Source organism: Tauraco erythrolophus, chromosome 17, assembly GCF_009769465.1.
Source record: "Tauraco erythrolophus isolate bTauEry1 chromosome 17, bTauEry1.pri, whole genome shotgun sequence".
NCBI lineage: Eukaryota > Metazoa > Chordata > Aves > Musophagiformes > Musophagidae > Tauraco > Tauraco erythrolophus.
This window is the reverse complement of record NC_141481.1, coordinates 15,736,825-15,751,157: the sequence shown is the minus strand read 5'-3', so window position 1 is coordinate 15,751,157 and position 14,333 is coordinate 15,736,825. Positions and strand designations below refer to the sequence as shown.

General features: G+C 49.5%; 1 protein-coding gene across 2 annotated transcripts; it reads left to right on the top strand.

Moving 5' to 3' along the window:
* The first annotated feature begins 246 nt into the window (after nt 1-246).
* Nucleotides 247-14,017, top strand: ROGDI (rogdi atypical leucine zipper). Of its 2 annotated transcripts, XM_086622241.1 has the most exons (11): nt 247-288; nt 2,857-2,928; nt 4,091-4,173; nt 6,026-6,080; nt 6,603-6,683; nt 9,079-9,174; nt 10,424-10,522; nt 10,960-11,073; nt 11,862-11,911; nt 12,441-12,567; nt 13,124-13,831. In XM_086622241.1, the coding sequence occupies exons 1-11, from the start codon at nt 247-249 to the stop codon at nt 13,163-13,165; spliced, it is 861 nt and encodes a 286-aa protein (XP_086478367.1). In that variant the 3' UTR covers nt 13,166-13,831. The 2 variants fall into 2 exon arrangements, with proteins under 2 accessions (XP_086478367.1, XP_086478369.1); XM_086622243.1 differs by lacking the exon at nt 12,441-12,567 and having other exon boundaries at nt 13,789-14,017.
* The last annotated feature ends 316 nt before the right edge of the window (nt 14,018-14,333 follow it).

The following is a 14,333-nucleotide window of genomic DNA, read 5'->3' as shown; positions in this document are numbered from 1 at the left end:
GGCACGGCCGGGCAGAGCTGGGCTCCCCGGCCCCGCCCAGCGCCCCCTGCCCCGCCACCCCCCGCCCCGCTCCCGCCCGCCTGACGTCACGCCCGCCTGGTACCGCCCTGGCCACGCCCAGACGCGACAGGCGAGCGCTGCTGCCCAATCAGATGCCGTCTCGGCCGCGTTGCCGGGCAGAGGCCGCGCAGGCGCGCGGCGGCGTGGGCGGGCTGGGGCGGGCGCGGGGGCGGGGCCGGCGGCAGGATGGCGGCGGCGATGGCGAGCGCGGCGGAGCGGGCGGTGCTGGTGAGGCGCGGGGGGCGCGGGTCGCCGTTGCCGCGGCGGCCGGCGAGACGCAGCGGTCTGGCGCCGGGCGGGGTGGCCCTGCCGGGACCCCCGCGGGCCCGTTCTGGCCCCAGGCGGCCGTTCCTTCCCGCGGCGCCCCGTGAGGGCCGTCCCGGCCCCGCGGGGCCCGGCGGTGCCGAGGTGCGGGCCGTGCGGCCGGGACAGCCTCTCGGGCCGGCGCCGCGCTCCGCTGCCGTGCTGCTCGCGGCCTCCTCCGGCCCCCCCTTTAGCTTCGTTAATGGCCGCCGCTCTGGCGTTGTCCCCTGCGCGGCACGGCGGTGGCACGGCGGTGAGTCGCGGTGGGCGTCGGTCGGCGCCGCGGCGGTGCCGCTGACGGCAGACGCCGAGTGCGGTACGCGCCCCTGAGCTTCCCCGTCAGTCCGACGCGTTCCCTGGCGGGAGAGCAGCCCCAGCAGACGGCGGGCACCCGGAGCAGCCCTGCGCTCCGGGGAAACTGGGAACGACAGAGCGGCTGGCACTGCAGGCAGCGCCGGGCGCGTGCGCTGCGGAAGCAGGGAAAGGTCCCCGCCTAGGGAGGGAATCTGGGAGAGACCGCCGGGCTGGGCAGAAAGCCGCTTGTGAAAACCAGATTTTTCTAAAATTAATGTGCACATACTCTATCGTATCTAGCCGTACCATTCTCTGGCCTGCACAAAACTAGTGTTTCTATCTGGCAGTTACTTTCTGTCTATACAAATTATTGTCTTCAAAGCCTTTTCTGTAACCAAAGGTAAAAGGAGGGGCAGAGCAGAGGTGGCAACATTTGCACACACCGCAACGCACAAACTAGAAGTACAGAAACTGTTTAGCAGAATCTTGTCAGAAAGCTAAAAACAGTAACAGGAGTTAGACAAAATGCCAAAGTAAAATTAACCTGTGATACCGTACAACCTTTCAAAATCTGCTGTAAGCAACTAAAGAACTGCTGTGAGAAAACCATTTCCTGAAAAACCCTCAAACACTGTCAAAACGCACACATACCAAGAATGGTGTGGCTAGCACGCCTCAAAAATACAGGTGTGTGGCACACAGACACGGTGAACCAACCTGGCTGAGTCTGAAATTAACACAGAGGAGAAGGTCTTTTACTGTCATTAGAGGGATAAAAGGCGCCAATGATGGTTCGAAGTAGAAGTATCTGTGTGGTGACAGTGGGGTGGTGGAGGCACTGAAGCTGTCTGCTTTGCCTACGTGATTCCTTTGGGAATCCAGAGGAGAGTGAGTGTTACAGAGCACAAAGGAACAAAGAATCTGATATGTCAGTATGATGCCCAGAAACCCAAAACAGGATTAAATGGTCAAAGTCAGTGGTCCTGTACCCACACTGGTTTGAAGGAGAACAGAGAATCCTGCCTAGGTTAGTCGGGTGTACTGGCTTTGGGTGAAGCTCCGTTAAAACAACACTGCCCCTGTCCTACTCTTTGTTCAGACAACTTCTGCGTAAAGTGACAACACATCAGTGAGTAGTTATTTTGTTTTCCCATGATGAACAGGAACTGCCTAGGAGGAAACCACAGGCTTAAATTTCTGAGTTGACCACACTTTTCCGGTTTTTCGGTAGGCAACCTGCTCAATTCATTCCCTTCCAGTACTTTCCACGTGGAAGATTTCTCCTCTCTTAGAAGGCGGCAAGCATCAATCTCTTCTGTGTCCCTTGCTGGCTTCTGTCCCCTCTTCACTGATGATCTTCTGTCTGGGGTCTTGTGCTTTAACAGGAATGCTTAGCTGTGGTTTGATGATCTGCTTCCTACCGGCATTTCTATAGCAGACAGCTGATTGAGGCCTGAGGCTGTGTGTCATCAGATCTGAACTTGTTTGTTACTGAATTTGCCCAAATGCTTGGGAGTTCTCAGCCTTCCTCTCCCCCCACCCACTTTTTAGTTTAGCTTGCTTTATTTTTAGGCTGCTGTTGCTTGGTAAAATGCCACTGGGAGGGAGGGAGGAGGAGCATTTTAGGTTTTGTCTTTGTTTATCACCATCTAATTGGCAGCAGATTTGTCCCCAAGTTTAGTCTGTTTTGCCTGTGATGGTAGTTGGTAAGGGATCTCCCTGTCTTTATCTTGACCCACAAGCTTTTCATCTTGTTTCCCCCTCCCTCCCCCACCGTCCTTTTGAGGAGGAGTGGGAGAGGCTGGGTGGGTGTTTGGCAGCTGGCCAGCTGAGGTCAGCCCACCCTAGCAGCTTAAAAAGATGCCCCAGATTTTGAAGCAGCAGGATCTGAAATTCGCATCCCGTGCTGCCTGTTCTCTGCTAATTCTGTGATTATTGGTACAGTGAGTTGTGTGAATGCTGTTTTGTTAAATGAAGGCAAGACAGGATGAGGACAATTCATTTGCCTGGGGCAGAGAAGTGGAGAGTAAGGCCTTTTAACAAATCAGGAAGAAATCTTTTTCTTCACCTAGCAGGTGATGTAAACTGCATGGACATAGCAGTATACTTACAAGTTCAGCAATTTTCATATGTGTCTTGAGAGATTTATTTCCAGTGCTTGACTTCTAATGATTCCACTGCTATCTTTCTGCAATGTAGGAAGAAGAATTTAAATGGCTTTTACAAGAAGAGGTCCATGCTGTTTTGAAACAGCTGCAGGATATTTTGAAGGTAATGTTAATTTACTTCATCTCTTTTTTGTGTTCTGGGAAATAAACCTTGTTAGAGGGTGCACGTTAAGGTCCTTAATGCATGTCCAGTTCTGCCCCGAGTGTTTGCTTGCCCTCTGGTCTCGAGGACTTAAAGCTGATTTCCTCTCGATTGCGCTGTTCTCGACCCTCCTTCCTGAGAGAGGGCTGCTTTGAAAATGCAGCTGGAGGCAGCCCAACCTGTCTGCCAGGCGCTTGCCTGAGATGTGACTGTTTCTGGAACAGAAGAATCTGGATCTGCCTGTAACTCTGTCATGTGATGGTGGAAATGAGTGTGATAGCCTTTAGCTGACAAGCCACTGCTTGTGTAATAATTGTTAGCTTGCACTCTCCTCGTTCAAACCCATCCTCTCCTCGGTGTACCCATTTCTTCGCCGGTACCTGCCCCTTTCAGAGGTGTGAAGTGTTCAGCTGAAGCAGGTCTGCAGCACCTTTCACCGGCCTGAGCGTGGGCTGCCGTGTTCGGCTCTTCCCGGGGAGCCAGGTGGGGAATTGACCAAAAGAGGTTGTGTGCACGAGAGTTCTCCGCTCTCCTGCTGGGTTGGTTTGCAGCAGGGCCAGCTCCTTCACGCTCCGAGGCTTAGTGAGTGGTGCAAGAGCAGGAGCAGTGCTGTGGAGGCGAGGGGTGGGTGCCAGAGGAGGTGGGAGTGCTGGAGTGCTGAACCAGGACGTGACTCAGGAGTGGGTGACAATCACTTGCAGCGTCTGTATATATAGTACCTGTTTTGAAGAGTTTGTTACAGTTTTAAGGGTGAAGTGCGATTAGAGGACAGTCACCAGCCCGTATAGCCAGGCTGTGCGGAGCGCCGCTCCTGCTCCCGACAGCTCAGCGACCGCGCTGGGTGCTGGCTGCCTCGCCTGGCGCCCAGGCATGGGGCTGGAGCGCAGGTTTTCCATCACCTTTCACCGTGAGCGGGATGGACTGAGCCTTTCTCGGGCTGTGCCTGTCCTGCAGGAGGATGAGGGAAAATGCGTGTGCTCTGCTGGGTGGGTTGTGGGAGGCCTGCAAAGGTGACCGTGCTGTGTTCCGCCGCTCGACGGCATCTGCGTTTCTGCTCTCGCCTTGTCTTTGTTCCTGGCTTGTGGTGGACACGCCAGCGTTCACGATGTCCTCTCTTGGGCAGGAGGCCGCACACCGGTTCGCCCTGCCCGCCAGCAGCGCAGGAGGGGCCATCCGGCAGGAGAGCTTCGTGCTAAGCACGGCGGGGTAAGTGGCCGCGGCCGGCAGCCACCCCGGCGGTGCCCGTGTGTGCCGGGGGGTTCTGTCTGTCCGTAGCGCAGCGCGCCGCTCCTGGAGCGTCTGCAGCGCCTGCGGAGTAACAGGGTTTCCTTTACTAGGAGGTTTCTCCTTACGGAAAACGAACGGACAGACTCTCGTGGCTGATGTGACAGTCGGCAGCCATGTTTCAGGGGCTGCCTTAGCCAGATGTGTGCCATCTCCTGCTGACGCCCGTCATACAGTCATTGATTCCTGACCACCCGCTGGTGCTGCTTCAGTGTGCTGCTGTGGGCAGTTTTGCCAATGGACGTTTTTCCAATTTGAGGTGCAGGGTGTTGCAGTTACAAAACCGGAATTCTGCTCTTGGCTCAATTGCTGACTCTGACCATGGACAAATCTTCACCTTTGTCTTAATCTTCCTAAAATAGCAATAATAAATCTACTCCACACAGAGCAAACTGAGACCTGTGCAGAAAGTGCTGTAGAAGTACAGTTCTTCTGAGATAGCTGTTCGTTTTTTGATCTTCAGCGTAGGCTTTGGTGTGAACAGCTGCACTCTGGTGGAGGTTGCAGGCTTGTTGCAAAGCAGTAGACCTTCGTCCTTAGAAACAGCCTGGTGAGCGTTTGAGAGGATGATGCAACGATTCTGTACTGGGTTTGAAGATTGCATTCTTCAGAGCTTGAAGTATTGAAGTTGATTCTAGTTTTCATTCATTGTTATTGCAACGTGGATCTTAAAAAGTGTTGACCTTAAAAAGACTCTCTTGTCTACTCTATTAAAATGTAAGATACGGCTAAACCGAGTTGTTGAAGGCCCAGGTGCTTCAGTCTTCCCCCACTGTTCATGGGAGATGTGAACCATCTTGCAGGACCTTTTAAAGGGTTTGGGGTATAGTGTTTTTTGTTTAATTAGGGCGGGGGGGCGATTTATTTTTGTTTATTTTTTGTTGGGGGGTGTGGTGGGATTTGTGGCTCTCAGCTCCTGTATGGACCATGTAGAACTCCAGTGTCAGTAGTTCATCTGATATCTTTTGTTTGTGCCCACCAGAGCTGTTTGTAACAGCAACCAAATTGTTGATAGGTGATACATGAAATAAGAATGGGATCAGAATGCACGTAATGTGTTAGGCAGGGCAGTTAGGGTGAGGTGGCTCATAAAGAATACGACAGCAGTTGGCCACAGGCCAAGAGCTGGGAACTTGCAAGTGTGTGTGGAGTTCAGCTGCATCCCCAAGCTGAGCCCTGGAAGGAGAGGAACTTGACTAGGTGTGTGGGACAGAGAAGGGTTGGTTAGCCAGTGTCCAGAGACGGGCAACGGAGCTGGCGAAGGGTCTGGAGCACAGGTCCTGTGAGGAGCAGCTGGGGGAACTGGGGCTGTTCAGCCTGGAGAAAAGGAGGCTGAGGGCAGAGCTTATCGCTCTACAGCTGCCTGAAAGGAGGTTGTAGCAAGGTGGGGTCGGGCTCTTCTCCCAAGTAACAAGCGATGGGACGAGAGGAAGCGGCCTCAAGTTGCACGAGGGGAGGTTTAGGTTGGATATGAGGAAAAATTGCTTCACCAAAAGGGTTGTTAGGCATTGGAACAGGCTGCCCAGGGAAATGGTGGAGTCACCATCCCTGGAGGTGTTTAAAAGAGGTGTAGATGTGGTGCTGAGGGACAGGATTTAGTGGTGGACTTGGCAGCATTAGGTTAACAGTTGGACTCAATGATCTTCAAGATGTCTTCCAACCTAAAGGATTCTATGACTCTCTGACAGGAAGGGATGGTGTCAGGCTGGCAGTTTTAGTAGGTTTCTCTTGTCTCCTGTGACTTTTGTTGCCCAGATCTTTCTTCTTATTGCAGCACGGACCAGGTGAAAGGTGTGTTGACGCTGCAGGGAGATGCCCTGTGTCAAGCTGTGAGTACTTGCCGTGCTTCTTGCTTTGTACTGCTATCAAGGGGTGGGAGTTCTCCTTATTACATGTTGATGACCTCAAGGGAGAGGTCATCCTTATTATGCTTTAGCAGTGATCAATCCGTATTCTTTGTCAGTCTTCCCTAATAGGCCTTAAGTCCTTAATGTTCCAGCAGCCGTTGAAATTTGTGAAGGTCCAGCATCTAACCCCCACACATACTCTGTGGTGAGTGGTGGAGTTGGCTTTCATGGGGATTCCTTATCTTTACCACCTTTGTTGTGTGATATCAAATTTCCTCAGGGGCCTTCTGAAACGAGGTGGTGTGTCCTGCCTGGATCCCGGTTCACCGAATGCCTTTCAACTTACCCTTTGCATTAACATCTTCCTGTCAGAGGACTGAGGTTCTGGCTGTGCCAGGACTGCTGAAAGCAGCTTGCCAAGATGGTCTGGGAGACAGAATGGAGCGGGACTGGCAGTCTCCATCTTCTGCATGTGTATATCATGTGTTTGTTTCTTTCTTCAAGGATGTTAATCTGAAAATGCCCAGAAGTAATCAGCTCCTGCACTTTGCATTTCGGGAAGACAAGCAGTGGAAATTGCAGCAGGTACTGTTAATCTTAGATGCCTACCTCTCTGTAGCATCTGCACCCTCCAACCAGTAGCTGTAGCCCTTCACTTTCCGAGAGAGAAGGTTGTGACCATCCCACGTTAGCTCCAGTGGTAAAAGCTACAGGAGGAAACAGGTGCAGTTTCAGTAGTGCTGCTGTGAGGCAGAGGTGGGTTCTGCTTGTTCCTGAAACACCAGCCAGCTGAAGGCTGTCTGCATAATCCTTTAAAAGGAGTGGTTAGGGTGCCTGTGGGTTACTGGCCTTGTAAAACCCAGGCTAGCAGGGCAAAGAGCAACTTGAGAGGCTGTGAGTAGCTTGGGCTCATTCTCTTATGAGAACTTTTCTTTGTGGTGAGGACAAATCTTCCTGCCCTGGGCTCTTGTAGCACAGCTAAGTTCCCTCAGTTAAGGAGATGTGCCTATGCAGTACATCAACTCTCTTTCCCACCGTTTTGCTGGGAGATTTCATGACCTGATCTGGTACCTGACCTTGAAGACACAGTTTCCCAAAGTTACTCTGCCATAGCTGAGTAGGTTGGAGAAAGATGTATTCCATGTGCTTCCCTACGCCATGGCTCAGATTCTTCTAGGCAATCAGTGCATTTGGTCATGAGTGGAATTTCCAATGGCTGCTTTGGCACAGAGGGAAAGCTCTGCCTGGTAACTTTACAGAAGTCTAGAAAACTGTGTACTTGAGATGTTAACGCCAAACTTGACTGCGTTTATTCATGTCTTGCAACAAGGCACGGAAGTTTTGGTGATAACACTCAGCATTGCATCATGTTTCATGGGTGTTTTGTACTGATGCTTGGTTGATAGTCTTCTACCAGCTTTTATGGGAAACACCTTCCTTTATTGACTTGAAAGAGCCTTGTGTTCTAGTATTGTTCAGATGTGGAATGTGAGTGCCTAAAGGGCTCCATGCAGAAGCATCTGCAGGGATTATGTGGAGATCTTTGTCCTGTCTGAATTAAAAATGAGCATCTTGAAGTATTGTGAGTTTCTTCCTGTCGTGAGTGGTGACAGCTGGAGTTTTGTTTCTCTATGCAAAGTAAAATCATTGGTAAGAAATTGTAGTATAGGCATGTTTTTGAGGAACGCAAGTGCAGGCACACAGGTTTTGAGAAACTTGATTAGAAAACAGAGCAAAATCAAGGGGGAATAGGAATGAAGCGAGTCCTTATAATAGCAGGATTGGCATTGCTGGGTTGGGTAGCACTGCCAGGAACCACTTAGCTTGCTCAAAAGCATCTGGGAGATGTAAAGGCTGGAGGTGGTGGTTTTTGGAGATGCCATAGCCCAAGTACTTGCAGAACCTCTCTGCAGCCTGACAGTGGACTTCATAATCTCTCTCTGTAGCCTCCAGAGCTTTCTAAGAGCAGGGCTAGTCTGTGATCCCTGAGCTCCAGATGAGAAGGAACCAGTGCCCAGATCTGTGCCAGGAAGGCCTCTACAAGGCTGAGCTGGGATCTGGGGTTGCTGGGGAGCAGTGTAGATGTATCAAACTACAAATATCCCAAGCTGTGTTATCCATCTCCCAGCAGCCACCTCTCATACAGGCTTCCCTGCTTACCGTTTCCATTTATTTCACCCTCTGATTTACCCCTTTGCTTTTTTTTCAATTTTCCTGCTGCTGTCTGGAACTGAATGCAAGTGACTTTCTCCCAGGGCTGTTTTCTTCTTCCTTTGGTTTGTCCATGCTCCCATGAAAGCACCTGGGGTACATGTATCAACCTTGCTTTGGTAATTGTCTTCTGCTGCAAGCAGTCTCGCTTGAGAGGGCCTTGAGCTAGCTGTGTCCTGAGGCTGGTCAAGCTCCACACAAGCAGCACAATGGCAGCTTCTTGATGCTAGAGATAACTCTCAACGCCAACAATTGCAGTTCAGAAAGACTCTGGAATACTGAGTCTTTGGAATACTCTGGAATACTGCCAGAGACGCTGTATTAGAAATCCATGTTTGCTGCTCATTGCTGCTACTGATGCAATTTATTGATGTAATCGTTGGATTTAGCTCTAATAGTTCCTAAGGAATAAATTGTTATTTGTGTTGCTAGACGTGACTGTGACATCAACAGTGCGAATTCCTACCTGAACAGCCCTCCCAGGATTAGTGCCTGATGTCACTGTTCCTTCAAGGCAGTAGCAATGTTTTTGTTGATGATCCAGGTTGCAGCTATCAGAATGTTCTGCTTCTCCAGTCCTTGAGTGAAGAACTCAATAATGCACCTGGGCAGCAGTGGTGGATTTGTGTTAGTGAGTGTCTGGTACTCAGAGAGAAACGGCCTTAACATGTGAGAAGTCACCATTTTCTTATGGCCAATGAGGTGATCAGGGAAACCTGCTTCCTAGTGTGTATTATAGAGAGTGTTTCTTTAATTTGTACCTTTGCAGATCCAGGATGCTAGAAACCATGTTAACCAAGCCATTTACCTGCTGATGAACAGAGATGTAAACTACCAGTTCAAAACAGGCTCGGAGGTTCTCAAGGTAAGGAGAAAGCCGTCTCTACTTGGGTAGGAATGTGCATTTTTCTTCCCTCCATTTGTTGTTTTAAACACGGCTAATGCATATTACTGGTTTGAGTCTCTTACTGGAAATGGATTCCCCAGTTGTACCCATATGTACCTGTGTCAAGAAGTATCCATGTGACCTCATATTTGATAGGAATGTGTGCCAGTTTAGCATCAGTAACAGGGCTGTGCATCGTAGTGAGTGGTAAGTCGGTGCCCTGTTGCACAGCAGTGACGTTCTGGGAGCATCTCCCTGATCTTTTTTGGATGATGTGATTACATAGCTCATGCTCTCCCTTGTCAGTTGATGCTTTTCGGGAGAGAAGAAACGAGGCAGTCATCAGCAAACAAAAGATTACAATTAGTACTTGTGATTTACTGACCATTTGAAGGTGAATTCTCTCTTGCTTGTAGTAGTTGACGCAGTCTGATACAGCCCAGCTGCTGCATGGCCGTACAGCCCGGTCCCTCTGCGTGGAAATGCTCTCTGAAGCTACTAGAGTTTCCACAGACTCCTTAGATCCCATCACAATATCAAACATGAGAAAGCAAAACCTTTTTAGGCTAGGTAATAAAGCTATTTCCCTCTTACTTTTGGGTGGAAGTAGCGGGGAGAAATTAGGCATATATAAAATGCCTTCATCTTAGCAGTCGTCAGCTATGTAACAGACATATGTTGCTTCCCACTTTCTTCCTGGAAAAGGAAGTCTGCCTGAATAGAGCCTTTGAGCTGTGGTTTCTGGCAGGACTGGACTCAGCTGGTTCTTTTCTCTAGTGCCCTGTCTCACAGATGGTTGGGAACAGGGAGGGGGCATTCAGCGGTTGTACCCGTGATGTGGGAATGGGGAGAACTAGGACACAGCTTGCTGTTTTTCCGTAACGCCTGCTTTTCAGAAGGGCTGCTGATGAGTCTGTCGATGCTCGTGTGGCATCAGTAAGTGATCTCATGTTCTCCTCTTACTCTTCTAAGGAATAGCCATTCTCTCTTCGCTCCCTGGTATTAAACACTCCTGGCCTATCTCACACGTGTCTTTGACAAGGATAACAGTTAAACTGCGTTTACGTGAGAGCCACCCTTTCCCAATAAGTCCCTGAATTCCTGGAAGGGCAGGGGGTGTTGGTGGTGGTTGTTTAAACACTTGCAGAAGGTCATAGGATTCTGCAGCATGCTACCCACTGCTGTCTGGGGATCAACACTCAGCAGTATACTGTACCTTGTCTTGTAGCTTATGGATGCGGTGATGTTACAGCTCTCCAGAGCCCGAAATCGGCTTACCACTCCAGCCACTCTGACTCTGCCAGAGATTGCCTCCAGCGGTCTCACCGTAAGTATGTAGTGGTCTAGACCTCCATACAGTCTGGCAGTGTGCAACAGTGAGGATATTGTGCTGCACCCTAGTGGAAGTGGATTTCTGAAGTGTTTTCCGAGGCAGAAAGAGAGCTGAAACAGGTGTAAACCCTGAGCATTTTTGGCTGCTGTCTTCCTGCAGGAAAGCAGATGACTTGGGCATGAGGACTCTGGTTCTCAGAGAGTAAGTTCTGTTCTGTGCCCAAGCAGCTTGCCCCTTGTGAACGCTGCTCCATCCCTTTCTGTCACCATCATGCACATGCCATTCAATCAAGAGCAGCAAGAGGAATGTCTTTCCTAATGTCCCACTCACTGTGGGGTAACTGTAGTATGGCTTAGAAAAAAGCAGTGATTTCCCAGCGTTGGAAATAATGGCCCTTTCACTGACAAAGAAACTACTTATTTTCTCACCAGAAAATGTTCACCCCTGCTCTGCCTCCAGACATCCTTGTGAATTTCTATATTAACCTGAATAAGCTGTGCCTGACTGTCTACCAACTCCATGTGCTGCAGCCCAGCACATCCAAGGTGAGGCCTGCTGTCTCCTGAGCCTTGTTTGTTTACCTCTCCCGACGTCCCCTGTGAGGAGGAGATCTCACTGCTACGTTGTGCGATGTCGTACGCGTAAGATCATGCAGAAATGGCTCTAACTGGGGTTAGGTGTCTGTGTTTAGATCTGCTGCAGGCAGAACACTGGTTCTAAATTTAGCTTGGAGCATGACCACTTAGCCCAGAAGAAAATAGCTAGTGCTATGGAGAAATAGTGCTATGGAAATAGTGCTCTGGAGAAAGCCAGTAACTATTTTTTTCACATAATGCTTTATCTTACAATATAGTTTGATAATTTTGCGTAATTTCGGAAGGGCATAATTGTATTGATCCAGTTTACATCAAAGCAGCATCTTGGGTTTTCTGAATGGAGTTTTGATGGATACTGTTCTGCTTCACCTGTTGCATTTGGGTCAGCTTGGTGTCCTGTGAGAACAGAATTAAACTCAAGCTTTATGAAATGCAGTCCTTCCATAAGGATAATTTACCTAAAATCTATCTTTGTTTTTCTTTGGTATCTTCTCATCTTCTTTTTGTGGTGCTAAAATTTGGAGCTATGTTAGACTCAGCCACTGTGTAGAATTTTTTTCGAGAAGGAGCAGGAAGGGATCAAATGACATGGACTCCATATAAATGGAGTATTCAGGCAGATACGGTATAGGCATTTCTTGATGTCAGGCTTCTGACAGTGCAAACATTAAATGTGCTGCTTCGGAGTAGTTTGTTCATTATGTCAAAATCCTAATGACCTCCTTCTTCCTCTCTAGAACTTCAAGCCTGCTGGAGGGTCCGTTTTACACAACCCTGGAGCCACGTTGTAAGTAGAGTCACTACAAGGGCTGTGTAGCAGGAGTAGGCTGAGGATGAGATCGGAACGGCTGTGTGCAGTTTGATTGTGGCATCTGTTCAGAGGAGCAGCTGCGCTGAGTCACTTGTGTTGGCTGTGCCTGTAGATCACCGGTGCCTGTAATAGTGTTTCCTTAATGACTTGGTCGTAAAGGCCCACAGATATGTCTTCTCAGGATGCAGCCCACCCATAGTGCCATGAGTTTGTCTAGAGATCAGAGTTGTGAACCAAATGAAATTAGGTTATTGGCAGTCATCTGCATTTCCTGCCTTTGTACCTCTCTGAAAAGTGGTAAAGTTTCTACCTTAACTCTGTTAGATTGAACCTAACTCCAGATTTGGTCAGGGGTAGGCTGAGTTCGCGTTCTCTGACTTTGCCAGGAGCTGTTTTAAACGTAGCAGAAATCCTAGCAATCTCTTCTGTGAAAATGGAAGACAGCTGAGTTTTTGTGTTCTGTGCTGTTGTGTGTGAAGCTGTGCTCTTTTTTCCTCCACTCCAGTGAGTTTGGCAACCAGCGGTATGAAGTCACCCATGTCCATAAAGTGGAATGTGTTGTCCCGTGGTTAAATGATGCCCTTGTCTTCTTCACAGTTTCACTGCAGCTTTGCCAGCAACTGAAGGACAAGGTAATAGCCTTAGAAAAGGGACTTCGCTTTTAGCTCTGGATTTTGAGAGGACCTCAGATCTCCTAAAAATCTGATGCGATGTTATTCTGTAGAACTTATATATAGACTGAAAACAAGCAATAAGTCAATGCTTTGGAGCCAGGGAGCTGGCTGGCACTGCCTAGCAGCAGCCATCTAGGACAGGTGTAGTAGTGTGCCACATGTGTTTGCTGAACTAGTGACTAGATGGAGAGAAGCAGGTAGACATTTTTGTGTCTCAGTTATGAGCTGGATGTGAGGAAGTGGGCAGGACGCTGGAGAGGAGGCATGGAGACCTCAGCAGACTAGATTCCGGTAGACCAATGTTCAGTTCCAGCTTTGCAGAGGACCTGACTGCCACCTTGAGCAAGTAGCTGTGCTCCAAGCCTCTTCAGTGGCAAGAGCAGCAAATCTGCCCTTGTGCAGTGCAGTGCTGGAGTGTGTAGTGCTGTAAATCTCAACCTGCACTCACACATTATACGCTCTTCTGTGGCCCAAGGGATACAGGAACTTACCTGCTTTTCTTCTTGCTTTCCAGATCTCTATTTTCTCCAGTTACTGGAACTACAGGCCATATTAATTCTCTGTGGAGTGTCCAAGCCCTTACAGCACTTCCAGTGTCTCCCTGTTTGTTTTCAACATGCCAGCTGAGTCCAGGTCGGCCTGAGGAGTGCTGTGGTTGACTACCCCGTGGCTCTCCATAGGGCAGAGTCCATGTATCCAGAGACACAACTTTAGTAGCCTTGGCTGGGACTGCTGCATAAGCAGGGCGCCAAGCGATGCTGTGTGGTTGGTGAGAGCTTGCACCTGTCTTTGTTCTCGTGTGCATTGTGTGGCTGCACTTTGCAAGCCTCTGATGAATTACACTAGTCCCTTACAAGGGATGGGGAGCTGTGCACCACTCTCACTAACTGTGCTTGCACACGGTGCTGTAATGGACTGCTGGACTGTGAGCTGGCTGGGAAGGGATGAAGACAGAGTAATTCAGCACACCACAACAAGTGTAGAGCATGTTGCTCCAGGTAGTGAAATGTGTTGTGATCTGGTTCAGCTGTGGTTATGACTAGCCCTGAACTTCTCCCTCTCCTATCTGTTCTGTCCATGCCCATGTTATTGATTCCCCTTAGGGGATATTCTTGCTGCTGTTTGAACTCTTTTTTACCCTGGCATCAATGTGATAATATTTTTTTTTTTTCCCCTAAGCCCTAGTTGGGCCAATTGGTTTTTTCCAGGTTTAGTATCTTGTTTTCACTGCCAGCCTTTGGAGTTGCCTCAGTACCTTGAGCAAAGCTGTGCAGTCTCACATCCTGTCATTAAACCCAAAGTGAGTACCATGTTGTTACTCTGATTTGCTGCCTACCTATGGATGCTACAGTGTGTAACTCATCCCTCTAGCCTTTGATAACTGTGAAATAAAGATCCTCAGACCTGCCATGCTCCTGTGGGCTGTTAGTGCTGAGAATAAAGGAGTATCAAAGACTATGTGCTCTCTTACATGTGAGTGGCTGTTCTTAGTTCAGCATGCTGGATTACTCTTACTGGGAGGACAGTAGTGGTCTCTGGAGGCAGAGCTGGACAGCTCTTTGAAGGCTGGGCTTGGTTTGTGGAGCCTCAGCCCAGTGCTGTCTGACACTGAGTACTACCTGAAGTACTTGTCCAGACTTCCCTTGAGGGTCATGTTTGGAAGAGGCTGTAGGTGCTAAGACTGGGTGGGTTTAGCTCATGGAGCTGGCCGTTAGGTGATGAGG

What these genes read in the sequence shown, in the direction of transcription:
- ROGDI (XM_086622241.1), top strand. Translation starts at nt 247, where the DNA reads ATGGCGGCGGCGATGGCGAGCGCGGCGGAGCGGGCGGTGCTG. An exon ending in CGGCGGAGCGGGCGGTGCTG is followed by an intron (nt 289 to 2,856) that starts GTGAGGCGCGGG and finishes TCTGCAATGTAG; the next exon opens with GAAGAAGAATTTAAATGGCT. An exon ending in TTGCCTCCAGCGGTCTCACC is followed by an intron (nt 10,523 to 10,959) that starts GTAAGTATGTAG and finishes TTTTCTCACCAG; the next exon opens with AAAATGTTCACCCCTGCTCT.